General features: G+C 37.5%; 1 protein-coding gene across 1 annotated transcript in view; it reads right to left on the bottom strand.

Annotated features, from left to right (window-relative positions):
* Nucleotides 1-1717: 1717 nt before the first annotated feature.
* The window catches only part of Fam160b1 (family with sequence similarity 160, member B1), a gene marked incomplete at its 5' end in the record, with an annotated part of 29331 nt that continues 14219 nt past the window's right edge, over nt 1718-16829 (bottom strand). Inside the window, 12 exon segments of the mRNA XM_013515880.1 lie at nt 1718-4922; nt 5015-5118; nt 5451-5591; nt 8650-8793; nt 11422-11512; nt 12596-12739; nt 13087-13256; nt 13411-13603; nt 13698-13774; nt 14383-14497; nt 15775-15971; nt 16129-16422. Coding sequence (XP_013371334.1) covers nt 4817-4922; nt 5015-5118; nt 5451-5591; nt 8650-8793; nt 11422-11512; nt 12596-12739; nt 13087-13256; nt 13411-13603; nt 13698-13774; nt 14383-14497; nt 15775-15971; nt 16129-16422 — 1776 coding nt within the window.

Below are 16829 nucleotides of genomic sequence, written 5' to 3'. Positions count from 1 at the left end.
ATTAAATCTTTTGGTTTTAATATTTCAACTGACTCTTCACCTTTTCTTTCTCTATGCTTTAGAATGAAATCCCTTAACAGTGAATTATTATTCATCAACTGAGAAAGTATGAGCCCAAAAGCACAACTGTTTGGGCCGGTGCTTTATTCAAGTATCAGCAGAGTGCCCTAGTTCAGCATGGCAAAGGCAGCAAGGTGCAGAACAGTTTCATTTCTTGCTGGGTTTACTAACTGTACTACTTGAACATTTTTTCTCTAAGAGTACTCACCACACAATGTGTATTATAATGTGCTTATGTAAATACATTGCCTGGCCCCCAAAACTTTGAGAGCTGAAATAACTTTTTCCTGTTTGTTTTCCTAGCACTTTAATACCTGCTTCAGAGATAGTTCTCAATGAATATTTGAGTAAGCAAAACCGTTGTTTTGCTTTTGGATGAAATGTCTTCTTTTTAGAAACGATGTAACAGAAAAATCTCTGATGCATACAACACTCAAACCATGACAGCAGGGAGTGGGCAGGAAATAGACTTACATAGATGGATCTCCCTGGGGTGGGCAGTGGGGGATATATTAGGGAGAGTTAAAAATCAGTCTTGCTCAAGGAGCCCATGGCCAACAACTTTATTTGGCCCAAGACCAACTAAAACATTTTGCTTTTTCTATGGAGCCTTCAGTATCAAACAAACTAGCATGCAGTGTTTTTGCTTGTTTTGATTTTTTGAAGGGAAGCTTTTTATTTTAGAGTTACTCTAGCAAAACAATATTTTATGAGAATTCTCTTAAAATTCCCTTTGGATTACTAGTTTTCTAGATAAAACACTGTAAATAACAGCAGTTTGAACCAAGTTTTTAACTAGAGAATCCAATTATGTATTCCTGCGGTGTCTTTTTTTTTTTTTTAATCAAGTACCTCAGGGCATGGAGGGTAATTCCCACTCTCAGGTGCCTAAACCTTGCTTCTTCCGCCCTTTCAAACCAGATGTCTCTACACTTCCTTCTAAAGCTCTTTTGAACAACATTAGCTGACATGAATCTTTGGGTAGTTGAGATTAACAACTAGATTTTTCTCTTTCAGGTTGTGCTCTACATTGCTGTTTTCTTTTTTTTTTTTTTCCAGTTTCCAATTAAGGTACTTGGGCAAATACTCAAGTGAATGAGTTAAGTCTAGAGTCTAACTGTTTTACATATCAGGGAAAAAAAGGTTTTTACCTGTGTGGAAAAAGGTTATGAAATTGGGGCTGGGGATTTAGCTCAGCGGCAAAGCGCCTGCCTGGCAAGCCCAAGGTCGTGAATTTGGTTCCCGGTACCGGAGAAAAACCAAAAAACCAAAAAAAAAAAAAAGTTATGAAATTATGCTTAGAATGAATAGTTTTTCTAAGACTTGTATAAATATCTCTTCCTTTAGGGCAGTGATTATTCCAGACGTTGGTAACTAACACTGTCAGTGACCCACACAATGTTCATTGAAAAATTCACCAACTATTATATGAGATTTACCCAGGGACATTTTTCAAACTACACAGTCTTCTTCCACAAATACTGATTTTTGTCGTTGTTTTCTCTGCCTACAACCAAGACCACAGTGACCCACTGACTACAGTGTACCACATCCCTTCGTGTGTCAGGGTTAAAACAGACTTAAGAGTCACTGTTTTAAGACTCACCAGCAGATAAAACATTTCAAACGACAATTACATAAGAGCGTGAAGACCGTATTTGCTTAAATTACATTATTTATTTATTTTTTGATTATCCCTCTTAGTCCTGCATGCATCGTTAGCACAAAAAGTTGAACATGATCATAACCTCTTTCGAAGACGGGGCAGAACACACCATCTGAAGAGTTTCTCCCTGGATGATCCAAGAATTCCAGACGTTGGTAACTGACACTGTCAGGGACCCACACAATGTTCATAGAAAAATTCACCAACTATCCTCTGTTTAATGTAAACAAGGCAGGAGGCCAACAGAGTATTACAGTAACACTATTTTACAGGGCCCACAAGTATGAGTATCTATCATGTTTCAGCATATCAAGTATCACAATGACATGCACATTTTGATGTATTGTACAACCAAAAATATAATTACCATATAATTTGTGGCTTCTGCACTTCACTGTAACTTCTTCTGTCAATACCTATTAACTTCATAATTAAATGGTAATTATATAGTAATATAATAATTTGTAGAAATGTTACCATGAATTTATGAAGTAATTCCATAATTTGTGCCCTGTAAAATGAAGTGTAACAATCTTTACACTAGCAATAGTGTAAGCAAGCTAAGGATTTTGGTCCTTATATATACATATATATACACATGTACACACAGTAATATACAATTAAACCCAAAAACTGTGAAACCACTCATAGCTTCCATATTGCACAGATACATTATGAAAACATTACAGCGTTATAGTGTGAATACTACAATAATTGGCTATGACAAATCTGAGTTCTATGAAGTAAAGAATGTACCTCATTACTAAAAATAAATCCACAGACTACATTGTTGGAAAGTTAAAAATATGTGCACACTTATTTATACAAATGTGAAGCAAGGCTAAAATTCAGTTTAGAAGCTGCTATGGCAATCAATTGTTAAGGTAGTACTTTCTACCCGCCACAGTGCACTTTGGTTACTGTTCTTATAAGCACTGAGTAATGGAAATATTCACCTTCAGAAAGACAGTAAGAAAATGGCCAGTGATGTAGTACAATGCTTTGTGAAATTAACACATGCAACTCAATGAGGGAACTTGTGCTGGCACCAGCTCCAAACTAAATATGGAAAAAAAAAAAATAGAAAAAAGGAAAAAAAGAGAAATGCAACACTAAACCTTAAGCCTTAGCTGACTATATCAAAGTCATTACAATAACTTAGGAAAATTATATTTTCAGAAGCAGCATATACACACACACATATATGAGTTAAAGCTTTTCTGAGCTTGGTTTCATGGATTAGCTATAAGGACCCATTGTGAAAATCAAAGATAAAAGAGTATTTGGTTTGAGAGGTAACACCATTGCTATTAAGTGCATTAAGCACTATGACAGCATTAAGAAATATCTAATATCTCTTAATATCTTATTTTAAATATACCCACATCAAAGTAGACTGTAACTACATCTAAAAATGGAGATGCTGCAATGTTCCTTCATAAACTGGTCAACAAATAAAGCACACTGAATAATGCTTGCTATCATTCAAAATTACAGAAAAACATCAAACGAAGTAACTATCTCTTATTTTTGTTGTTTCATTGTTTTACTTACTGAATTTTTTTAGACCAAGCTAAGAAAGATTTGTGTTAAATTACAAATTTAGTCTTTTTGTTGTTTTAACAATGAGCATTTTAGAGCTGAGATTATTCATAATCTCGGTATTTCGTTCCTAATAAATAGTAAAAACTCACTACAAAAATCAATCAGAAACACTACAACGAAGTGAGCAGATAAGCACAAAACACACCTCTGCGCACACGCCTCTGCGTACACACCACACAACATGTATGCAAACGTGCCACACGAAATGAGTTCACAAGCTGAGCCAGCTCCTCTCAAGATGGGCCGAGATGGAACACGTTACAGTACCTCCCCCAAAGTCAGTACATGGAAAGATAAAGAGGAAAGTGCTGCTGCTTAACATTTCAGGAAAAAAAAAGCGCTTTAAAGCAATATTGGGACAATAAACACCACTTACAGAGAGAACAGAAGGACACAAGCAAACTCCTTGGTGTCAAGTTACTACAGCCTGCTGCGCATCACACAGTGGGAAACCAGACTCTCCCGCATGTACACGCGCTCAGTGTACACCCAGCCTCTCACCCCTTTAACACGTAAACAGGACACTGAAGAGAATGTCTTCTTTCATTTCTCTAGAATCATTTAAGATAAAAATGAAATGAAAAAATGTAAACATTAAGATGCCATTGGCATTCTGATTGTTGCCTACCTGGACACTACCACGCACTTCAACAAGAAAATCAGCTATGAAATAATTTTTGGAGGGAAAGAAGGAAAAAACTGTCAATGAGTGCATATCAACTAGATTAAAAATACTATTTTAGCAAACACTACCAACGATGAACAAAAATTCAATGTTGTTGCAAAAATGACAGTATAAGTAAACTGGGACCCATATGTGAAAATTAATCATTAACATGGCTATGTGCACAAAAGAGTAATAGAATGTTCCTTTAAAAATATATATTAATCAAGAATTTCTTTATCATATTAAATTGTTATTCTTAGAAAAGCTAAAGAAAATTGACGCTGTTCTACACATTTTTATTGACTAGAATTAACAATTCATGGATGGTTCCTGAATTATATTTTTTCTCATTTACAGTTTTAAATACTTTGTTTGATAAGAATCTTAACCTTAAAAAGTTATAAAATTAGTGAATTTTTTGCTACTTATTAATCCAAAAGAATCTAAGCATTTGAGCCCCAGAGAATGTCAAAATGCCTTGCTACCTAAAACGATGTTATGGTAACAGAAACATCACCAAAGTCATGCCATCAGGAATTTTGCAGCATTTCACATAGTCACTAGAAATGCTATTCCCTGGAGTTCCTTTGATTGTATCCCGGGTTCAGCAACACACAACATACAGACCCATTATGACAAAGCCGATGAAAACAACATTACACCACATTTTACCAGGAGCGTTCACCTAAAAGGTTCTATCCGGTTTACAATAATACTTCATTTAAAAAGGCTTTTCCTCCCCTCTTGGCTGGGTGGAACCGAGTTCTTTCTGATGAAATGTACACCACAGTTCAGTTCCCCAAGTGACTTGAAAGACGTCATGGCGTGGAGGACGCATGGTATTTCACGAATGCAATTGCGGCCAGCTCCTTACAGAACTCTTCTAACACAATCACACCCTCCAGCAGCGTGATGTGGTCAATACTGGGAAAGCAGACAGAAATCAATTTAAGTTATCAGCAGGTCATTGAATTTGGTGAAATTTTTGGATAAAAGTATGTAAAACAATGACTCACACAGGGCCTTCAGGTTCCAAACCAAGTAATCGCTTCCTGACTAATAGGAGCTTAGGCGTGAAATCTTGAATACGCTGAATTCGAACCATCAGGTCTCCAACAACCTGCACCAGAGACAAGAAACTTAGTTCCTGAAATTGACTATACAAGGATTCTCTGATTGAAAAAAACATCTTTCCTATCACAACAAACCTACTCCATAGTTTCTTTGACCAAAGACTCATCTGGTCTTTAAAATATAAAAATTATATGTATTATTTATAAGAATGAGTTCTTCTCCTTCCCCATCCTATAAATAGTTCAGAATGTACAATAAGTAGTTTAAACACAGACACATAATACTCCTCACTATGTAACACTGACTACATGCAATGATATGAAGATGAGGACTGGATGGGTTTATCGATTCTAGAGAATATAGTAGAACTGAACTCACCCTGACGATTACAGAGAAGAGTGATCTACAACCAGAGGCAAGGTTCACGTAGGGATCCAAAAGGTACTCGTGCGTGTGTGGATGGGGGAAGAGGGACAATCTGGACAACACCGAAGTCACCTGTAAATTCACATCGTACGGCTGTGGGGGGTTAAGGACAGAAAGACAGCTGGTATGATTTATAATGTGCATACTATGTGCTTAACTTACCACTTTAATTTCTCTAAGAAAGGAAAACACACCATTCTACTCCTCTCTCCACATGTTCTTCTGCAGTGATAATATCTACAACTAAACTGGCTGTCACCATCTTAATGCATATAGCAGAGTCCTAAAACTTAAAACATAAAAGACATGCATTGAAACATGTAGAAAAGACAGAGATATGATATAACAGGATGTTTATGTGGGTTGGCTGAATTAATGAAAAGGTGAAAGTCATCAATAACCACCAATATGCTGCATATATTAATTACAAACCAGGGGACAAATTAAGGCTAAGACTAAATAAAAAGATATTCCATCTTTTAAATATAATAAAATAGGTTTGGAAATGGTATTCTTCATCTCAGAGTCTTCAATGGCTGCCAAGTACCAAAAGCACATCTACAATAAAATGAATTCAAATCACAGAGCTTTGTAAACAGAATGAAAGATTTAGGGAAGAAATGGTTACCCTATGCCTGGAGATGACAAGGAGATGAAGACTAAGTCCGATATTAGCAATGGAATCTGAATTTTTATTCTCATCCACTAAGCAGCTTTGAAACCCCTGATCAAAATGAATACCAACCAGAAGTGAATCTGGCATTCAGAGAATGCCTGGGCACATGCCAGAAGATAATCAGAGGTGCTCCAATGAGTGTATGTTTTGGCACATAGTCAAAACTCACTCCTAGCTCTAAGTCCAATTTTAGTCTCTCTATTAACCATGAGATTCATAAACATGGATTTTCTGCAAGAATAAAAATATATCCTTGAGTCAATCTTTTCCAAAATATAGTCTTACGGCAAGATAAATGGAAGAAGATTTGTATTCCTAATAAAGGAACATCTAAGAGTGTATTCTTCTACTTGACAATATTTGCAGCAAGATAGTCTTTTCCAAGACTCAACTTACAGCAAGAAATGAACTCTCACCAAATGTGACAAGTGGCTAAGTTGCTTGCCTAACTTCAAACTCTTCACAGTCAGGGCAGGACAAGACTGGGCCTCTTGATGACATTTTTCCTAGTGGTCTTTACATTCTGTTGTGGATGTCAGCACTGTTCTACCTTTATGAAACCACCACAGGTACAAACTACTGTTTGTGTTGTACACTAGTTTTCCATTAACATTGTGACCACATTATTGTGGCATGAGTACTTAATTTAATGCAATAACTTTTCAACTAAGCATGAAGACATTATCTACTTTATGAACTATCCGTATTTAACATTTCATCTATTTAACTATCCATATTTAATCCCAGGTTGGTTACCTTGACCCCATTAGGAACACACCCTATGAAAACACAGACGAACACCTGGCTTAGCAAAAAACAGGAAAGAAAATGAAATCAAACCAAACACATGGAACCCCACAAGACGCATGCATTATCTTTAAGATCAGACTGTAGGACATTCTTATGAAAGAAGCTGGAAAACCTAAGGTTTTAAGGAACAAAAGGCTCCAGGCTGCTCTGTAGCTTATTCTAAGTCCTATAACTGAAGTTAAGGATTCCTCGTCTATGACACAGTACTAGAAACCTGTGTGCCCATGACAGAGGGGCTACAGGAAGAATGACGGAGACGGCAGAGGCATCCTGCGCCGTGCCGAGCTCTCGAGGGCACTCTGTCCTCAAGCATCCTTTTGTGTCTGCATGCAACAAGCTAGGGAAAGGTGCTCAATTGCAATGATGATTCAGGGTGGATTTTTTGACTCAGAAACTACTTTTTTAAAAGTGGGTTCTTTTTCAGCACTTTTGATCAAAGTTTCTAAAAATTACTGACTTGATACTGGCTATTAATATCTCTTGCTTATTAGCTCAACCAGATTCAAACTAAGCCTGGCACGGGGCTGGGGATTTACCTCAGTGGCACAGCGCCTGCCTGGCAAGTGCAAGGTCGTGAGTTCGATTCCCAGTACCAGAAAAAAGCAAACTAAGCCTGGAAAACGAGTGGCAAAAACCCTAACTAACTGATGAATTCGGCCACCCAGGAGATTTACACCAAGAGGTACAGACCACGCTCATTAATGCCAGACTTGTATACTTTAGCTGTCCGCTTTAAAACAAAACACCAGAAACACAGCATATCCTACCTAAAAGTTAAAAGAAAAAAGGACCTGGATCTTCACTGATGCTGGATACAATCCTGAATAAGGCTAACCTGCATGCAGCACTTCTTAAATTATATCTTCTTTATTTGACTTCGTAGGTACTGAAGAAAGCATACTCGTGGAGTAAATTTCTTTTATAACTTCCTATACTCACATAAAGATTTACCCAAAATGCTAAAGACAAGAGCAAGTACTTTAATATTCAAATTTCAAATTAATTCCAAATTAGTTAACTCAGTTTCTCTGTTGAGAGAGGAATTGTGCCGGTGGTTCTACTTCAAGTGAGTAAGCCACTGTCCTCACTCTGTCAGTGAGAGTGCGGCTGCTATGTATGTCATCTTAACCCTCGATGCGGCATAGCAACGTATCAGTCGATGGTGATCTTCATCCACTTTTGATGTAAATGAACCTTTCTGACTTCCCCTTCCCCCCATGAAAATGAAGTGTTCACCAACTCTTTGTCTGAAGAAAGCCAGTTCACTATTTTAATGAGACCAGCATGTTCAAGATTCAATTTGAAATGACATTTAGGATCTTTGGAGTTGCGCTTACATTTTACTATCTGTATCCATACTAACCAACTATATTAACAGAAGGGCTTTCCAGGTTAGTCATAAAGGAAAGCCTAATCGCCTCCAAAATGAGGGCCTGTAATAAGAAGTCACGCAGTTCTGTAATAGCGGCCGGGCCAAATGAATGTTTTTAACATTTTGAATGCATCAGAACCCAACTAGCTGTTGGCAATAAAGCCTTATGGAGAAATCCTCCAGGGGAAGAACTAAGAATGAAAACAGTTAACTGAAAATCTAAACTAAAACTTGAGATCGTATCATGGTGAATAGTAATAAAATATGAAAATTAGTATTTTAAAATATATTACCTGATCAAGAATTCTTCCCATTCTGTCAAATAAAACTTTCAAAAAGTGACCTTCAAAGAAAGCTGCTTCTAAATTGCACTTTTCCAATGCTTTCGGAGACCCAGGCCATTCCCATCGTAAGCAGATAGCACAGTAGTCCCTGAACTAGCGGGAGAAAAGCATTTGTATCATCAAAGAACTACCAGAAAACAGATGAAGACAAAATAGAAATAATTTCCCCAAACATGCATAAAGAACCACTTGAATGCAGAGCATCTTGTATGTGTGAGGTGCCAGAGAGAGGAGACAGAGGTGACTAAGTGTCTGACCAGGAGGGGCAGAGGGAAGCTCAGGACTGGCACGAACTAAAATAAGATGGTGGGGAACAAAGGCGTATTTTAACTTCATTAGAATATTCCCTTTGGAGTCCAGACCTGGTAGCAAGCGCCTAGATCCTGAGGCAGAAGGAACGCTACAGACTGAGGCCAGCCTGGGCTACAAAGTCAGTTCAAGACCAGCCTAGAATACAGCAAGACTCTGTCTCAAAAAAAAAAAAAAAGAAAAAGAAAATATCCTTTTAAGCTGTGTGTATGCTCCTCCTTTATTTTTATTTTCTAATTTTTTGGTTTTTTGGAAGCAGGGTCTTGGTATGTAATTCAGGCTGTCCCTGAACTCACTACATAGCCCAGGCTGGCCTTGAACTCTGTAGCGATCCTCCTGCCTCAGCCTCCCAAGTGCTGGGATTTCAGTCTTGCACCACCACGCCAGCCTTTTCCTTCAAACTAATTTAATCCTTTAGTTATTTTTATAACAGTTTTAGAGCACATTTATAAAGCAAAGTTAAGTCCTAGCCAAGTTCTCAAATGATCCAATATTTTACATATAATAAACGCTGCTCATTACTTGAGAAAGCTTGATATTCCTATGATGTACCTACCCTGAGCATGCTGCCGTGAGGATAAAATAGTGTACTCAAAGGATGCTCTGTGGGCCAGTATTGGGCCTCAAACTGTTTGCAACCATCACCAATGAGACGAGAACAAAAAGGAAGAAAAGGATCTAGAATTTTCATAGCAATTTGAGTAGCTTTATGTTCCCTGAATTTAACACTAAAATAATTGGGATTTATATTTTGTCCTTTTCCTTCATTTTCTTAGTAATTTTTATTTTACAAAAGCATTAGTACATGACAGATTAGAAATAATAAAACTATTCCTTCAGTAGACAGGTACTTATCACTGGAAAATGGATTTTTACGAACACAAGAATGTCTCATAACAAAAATTAATTTTAAAGGTTTTTCTCAATATGTAATTTATTTAAAAGAAATTTAAACGGGTATTTTCTTCCATACTTTCTCTTTTCAAAATTTCCTCATTCAGTACAGCAAAATTTCTTTGACTTCTCTACAGTTTGAAAATTACAGGAAATTAAAACAATATATTTTCACCATAAGCATTACCTTCAGCTTTAAAAATATGTTTAAAACAATTAAAGAGACAACTTCATCACTCTATTGTGAGTTTTAAACTCATCTCGTTTTTAAGGTAATTTTCTGTATAAAATCACATCCCAATTTTTAATAAACTGTTTTTAAATTTAACACTTTTGAAATCTGACCTCTAAGTAATAGTTTTAAAATTTTTATCCTTCTTGTCTGCTTTCTAACATTTCTGAAACAATCATCATAATTGTACTTGTAATAAAAAAATAGAAATGACAGAACTTTGCAAAAAAGAATACAAGTAGTTTAAAATTCAAATGGTAGTACTGAGAGATTTTTTTTTTCCTCTTGATATCTTTACTGTATTGTTATGTGAATGTTCCTTGCTATCTCATTACTCTAGTTATTTGTGTATTAATGTAAGCTTGAATTCAGGCTTAAAAGTATGAATTAACTAGATACAATCCTAAGAATTTAAATAAAATTTAATATATATTTTTCTGATGTGAAAATTTTCAAATTGTGTAATTTTCAAATTTTGAAATTCAGTTTCCAATTTTGAAAGAGTCTATTACAGTGGTTTATTCAACAAATACTAGGTACTGATACTGCAAAATGTATAGAACCCTGAGCCACAAATTTTGTGGGATTATATGGTAATTTAAGCATGAATCCCACCCTCAAAAGACTGATTACGTTATAACCTTAAAATAATAAAGATAACACAAAGGTACAAAGGATGTAGAGATAATGTCAGGGACAAAGAAAGAACCATTGAATAATTAAGAGCAGACCTCTGAGAACATAGTTTCAGTGAGGCAGGAAGGGAGCTGGAAGGAGAGGCACAACCCTGTGAATTAATTGCTATGTGCAAAAGAACGGTGAGGAGGAGCTAGGGATGGACTTCAGAGGCACAGCGCCGGCCTAGCTCAGGGAAAGCCTGGAGTTCAATCCGCAGGACTGAGCAAAGGAAGAAGGAAAAGAATAGTGCAGGAGGAGGGAGAAGGGGTAACAGCTGCGGACAGGGCCAAGCGCAAGTGGTGGGATTACAAGACACCACATTTTGGATCCGCCAGGGAAACGGATCCAGGTGAGATATAACTTAAGAGTGAAAAAAGAAACATACAGAGCACAGAGAAACCTTGAGAGAGGGATGCGGCAAGTGAAATCCAAACCAAGGTCACGCATGCAAAACCTAACCGGTGACAACACAGCTCAGGCCTTGTTTTTTTAAAGAGTGAGGACTCATTTCTTTGCAGTCATGGCTATGGACAATTAATCAGTGTAACAGGAGGCTCGTGTGCAGACAGTCACAGATTTCATTTCCAAAAATCAGTTACGTCACTCACCTGCCTATGAGCATCTCGGAGGTAGGTGTCATATCCAGTGCCCTCAACATGGTAGGATGATTTTGCTTCATCCGGTACCAGACAAAGAAAACTTAAATGAAAAAGGTCATCATAGTCAATAACAGAAATAACTTGCACAATATCTTTATATCTATTGTATGTGGTGATATTTTAAGTTTAGCCAAGCCTTAATACAAATGGAAATCTGAACAATAAAATTATAGTTTAAGTGCTTATCTTCAGTTAGTCTTATAATTTACTTTTCTACTATTAAATACTCTTCCACTAGTTTAAAGGTTTAAAGGGCTAGGGATATAGCTCAGTGGCACAGCACCTGCCTGGCAAGCTCAAGGTCCTGAGTTCAATTCCCAGTACCAAAAAAAAACCAAAACAAAACAACAACAACAACAACAAAAAAAGGTTTAAGTCTTGATCCACTTAAACTACAAATAAGTCTAAGAAAGATTTTTTTTTTTAAGGTTGCTGCACAATGCCAGATTAGTATACGTGCTAATCTCAGGAAGCTGGCTTTTAAGTAAATGAACTTGAGACATTTTTATGTACCACAATTTGCATTTCAAGCCACATGCAATTTATTTTTTTAAAGCCACCTGATAGGGCCGGGGATATAGCTCAGTGGCACAAGCACCTGCCTGGCAAGCACAAGGTCCTGAGTTCAACTACAGGTACCAAAAAAAAACAAACAAAAAAATTAAAGCCACCTGATAGACGAGGCATATCCGTGACACCACTGAAAGGGAAGGAAAAAAGAAAATTGCCACAGAAAAGGTACCTTAAAAAAAAACATAAAAACAGGAACTAAAAATAAAAGAAATAGCCCTGTGCTTAGCTTAATAGGCATATGCTTAATAAGTATAACTTGTCAAACCGGCAATTCTCAACATTGTTGTAATTGGGAATTACTTAAAATTAAGCCATGTACATTAAAAAAAAACTAAGCTACTTGAGGGTTTACTTATTCACTGAGCTTTTCTCAAGGTACCAAGGCTCCCTGGCTATAACTTGCTACATAATCAGGATTAAAACACTGACATAAGCTTTGAAGATTTATAATATGTTCACAATATGTTCCCGTAATAAACAAGGAGCACAGCTGCTCTGTATTATAAAAAGAAGTAAAAGCGCTATAAGTCAAATTTATACAGCAACTCACCTATTTACAATTTTATGGACTTCAGTCTTCCCATCATTCTTGGGGTGGTCGGGCGTAGGTGGAGGCGAAGAGCTAAGCCACTCTTTCTTTGACAAAGTATTATCTGGTGAAATGTCAGTAAATAATGGATCTTCTTCCAGATCTCTAAGTTTAATTTAATGATGTATAAAAAAATTATTAAGGCATTTTCTAAACCACAAGATTCTCTACGCTGAGAAAATATTACATGATTTTTCTAAAATACATTTATTTTACAGACAAATTACCGTTTTATGCTAACAATATCAAGGATATGCTAATTTTGTTAGTAGGCTGAACGAACAGAAAATTCCTTATAATTTAAAAGGGTGGTGAAAGTATTAGGGCATCTAAACTTTACTCCTAAAATTTCTTAAGCAGTTAGAGGTATTTTTTTAAAGCAAGAACCAGGAGCAGCGAGGAAGCTGGGCCCCTGCGGAAGGCTGACCCCACAGAGGTGGGCGGTAACTTACACTGCGCCTGCTACTAATCCATTCTCCACCACATCTTTGTCTTCTGGGCACAGAGGCTTGTATTCTGTATAATTTCTTTCTTCAAGATTTCTTAGGACCAAGTTGTAAAGAATGTGCTCGTTGGGTTTTTGCAGAAGATGTTCAAACATCCTCAGTGTCATTATGCTTATCTGAAAGCAAAATCGATAGAAGCTAACTGAAAAATACCTTCAAATGCGCCGTTCTTTCTGCCATCTTGTCAGTCACGCCTTTCATGTGCAAAGCCACACAGAAGTCAGTAAGTTGAAGAATCTAAGTCCAGTACTAAATCATTACGCAGCTTACCTCATCAGAGATGTGATCACAATGTTCAATTAACCTGTGCCTTAAAGGATGTCTGCTAATTTCCGCGAGAGTCTCTGGTTCTCTCTGCTCGCCGAGGATGAAAACCACCATTTCTTGAAGCAAAACATCAGAGGTCACTTGTCGAACAATGCGATGGAGCAGAGCAGTTGACGTCAGAATACCCATCTCAGAACTGAGTGCAACGAACAGGTAATTAGCGGGCACAGTGACAGAAACAGCGGTATTTATGCTGTTTTGCTTTGTTGTTAAGGAAAGAGGCTACTCACGTTTGCATCAACTGAGGCTCCATAACTCCAATGAAAAATCTTTCATGAACAGCTCTGGCAAGAGCAACAGCAGCAGTCTGAAATACAGAGTCAGCATCATTTTGTTAATGGAAAGGAGACAAATGTGTAACATCAATAAATCAGTTTGCGCTCCTCATATGGAAATGTGGAAGAAAAACCTTGCCTACTGACCATAAACCTAGATTAGATGTTGGCTGGTGGGTGACTTTTTTAATTCCCCCAAATAAAAGAAACAGTAACGGGGCTGGGGATTTAGCTCAGCGGCAAAGCGCCTGCCTGGCAAGCGCAAGGTCGTGAGTTCGGTTCCCGGTACCGGAGAAAAACAAAAAAAAAACAAAAAAAAAACAAAAAAAAAAAGAAACAGTAACAAAAAAATAATTTCGGAAACATACTCCCAAAGACAGAAAAAGTCATTGTTGTAAAATCAATGTCTGTCAAGCACTGTGCCATAATACAATATAAAGAAATATAAAAGGACAGAACTTGAATTTTCATTTGTTTCAGAATTGTAATGTACACACCTGATTTTTGGTTTATTTATTCTACTAAAGATAATATCCTAAGACAATTAAAACATATTTGGAGATATAAAATATATAAAATAAATCTCACTCAGTACACACTTGAATTTTAAATTATCAGTAAGTAATAAAAATATTCAAACCTTTTGTGCTTCCTTAATGAGTTGATCACAATAATCAAACCAGGAAAGAAATGAAATTAAGGCTCGTTTTCCTGGGAATGCTGAAGCATCTTCTTTATGACTGTATGAATCCAAGCTGCAGGACACGAAAGAAAGGCTAAGTCCCCAGCTATTCAAAAGCATGAATCCCAGTCAGTACATACAGAAGAGTGAAGGTGCACAAATGAACGTAGTACACACGGTGTGACAGATTCACAGAGGCAATGCTGGGTGACAATCAAAAAAGGATTTATAAAAGAAGCCTAAGATTAGAGAAAACCTTTTAAATAAAAGTTGTAAATTGTTTTCACTTCTTAAGTGGGAAGAGCAAGACTAAGGCAGAACGGAGCGGCAGGAGAGAAACCATTCAGACAGCTCCTCATAATTCTGCCATAAATTTGACCACGTAACTGCAGTGAAAAGGTCGAGATTCTCAGCTGCTGGGACACAAGAAAGAAAAAGGGAATGGAGGCTCCGAAGAAAGACGAAGTGACTGGCCAGGTGCTCTTCCTGCCTTAAAATGCAATACAGCTGTAATGTAAACAGGTGGGTCTTCCTGATAGATGCTGGCACAATACAGTGCGGAAAAGCAAGTAAAAAAGCAAAGGGCTAGCCAGGCGTGGCTGGCGCCTGTAGTCTCAGCACTTAGAGGGCTGAGGCAGGAGAACTGCTGCACGTTCCAGGCCAGCTTGGGCTACAAAGTGAGTTCAAGGCCCGCCTGAACAGCACAGTGAGACCCTGTCTCAAAAACAAAACAAACAAACAAAAACCCCAAAAAACAAAAACAAAGGGCTAAATATTTAGAAAAGAACAGTAAAAGGTAATTACATCAAAACAATAGGTGTTTATAGGTGGTAGCATTACGATTTTTTATTTACGCTGCTTTATATTTTAATAACTTGTAAATGTTCTGTAATAGTTATAATTTTCCTATGAGAATCAAGCAAGGGAGCCTACAAAAGTAGGGAGAGGGGGTAAAAAATGAAATGGCGATTCCGTACACACATACAAGCTACAGGGCACAAGAGACTGTGCTAGGCACTGCGGAAGTTATTTATAACAAAGGAGATCCTTCTTTTAGAATTTGCTTTTAATGAAAAATAACGAGGTAAAGTTATCGATCCTAACGTAAGCCCTTAAAAATCCATCGGTACAATGGACAAAATATAAGTTCCTCAACTATAATATATAACAGCTGGACTGTTCCCACACGTTTCCTACCACTGCCTGATAAATTTAGTACAAGCCTTAAGAATTCTTTCCCACTGAACAACCTCTACCAGTGTTACCTTTTTCAAAATTAAAGATGTCTAGTGTTTAAAACATAGTTATGAGAAGTCACCTTTAGGGGGAAATACAAAGAATGCCGCTTACCCCCAGTTAATTGCTTCTACGGTTTCAATGTCTAAGGGATCCACTGACTGAGGTAGGGCCTTGTACAGGGAGGCAAGCCTGTCGGTCAGCAGTTCGCACAAGGAAGTGCCCTGAGTAAGGCACTTTACCGCTGCGGGCTCTGGCAAACTCACTAACAACATCAGGCCCTCACACGCTTTCACCGCGATCCGGCCATCCTAAGGGGAAGAAACACACCCCTTCAATTCTTAAGTCAGACACAAACAGAAACAATGACATTGTCGCGGACAGTTCCATATACAAGGATTTGTTTCCACTTTAAAAGCATATTTTTGTAATTATGGTAGGAGGGAAAAAGTAAAAACGATGACTCACAGGGCTTCGGGTAAGATTTAATAAAGAATTCACTAAATTATAATCCTGGTTCGGACGGACTACGGAGGCCTCCGGCAGTGAAGTGGCGCTCAGGTCATCCAGGCTCGTGGACAGGTCATCTGTCTGGTGCGGGGGCCCATCCTCTGACTCTGTGTGCTCCGCTCCGGCGGCACCAGACAGCTTTTCTGGTTGCTGAGACTGTCCTGTATCATTTGACAAGGAATCTTGACCTTTTAACGTATCTTCTGAAATTACATTCGGTGCTCCTTTAGAAGCCCAGGACTTCAACTTGTTCTGAAGAGGAGTACATGTGTTGGAAGGTTCATGCTAAGAACTCTATACACCAGAAATCATATTCAATAGGTTTTTCTATAATTAAGATTTCACATGCCTAACTGAAATAGCAGTAAGTGTTACGTCAAACGGAAACATCCAGACATTTAACAAACCATGTTTTAGGCCTAGCTCTAAAATCGCAAAGAAGTTAATGACCCTCTGCACAATAACTACAGAATGTTTTACACCTATCATAAGTAATCAATGGTACAGAGATTACTACGGTATTTGACTATTTCTAATAGCAGTGTGAGTAGGGGAAATTTTTCAACTTCAGGTTTTCTTCTCATCTCTAGGCTACTGTAAATGTATCATCTCAATGTTACCATTTCTAAGATCATGGGGGGAGGCAAATTTACAAACAA

The sequence above is a fragment of the Chinchilla lanigera genome, unplaced genomic scaffold (assembly GCF_000276665.1).
Source record: "Chinchilla lanigera isolate Chin_1 unplaced genomic scaffold, ChiLan1.0 scaffold00030, whole genome shotgun sequence".
In the NCBI taxonomy this organism is placed as follows: Eukaryota; Metazoa; Chordata; class Mammalia; order Rodentia; family Chinchillidae; genus Chinchilla; species Chinchilla lanigera.
This window is presented reverse-complemented; position numbering and strand designations above follow the sequence as displayed.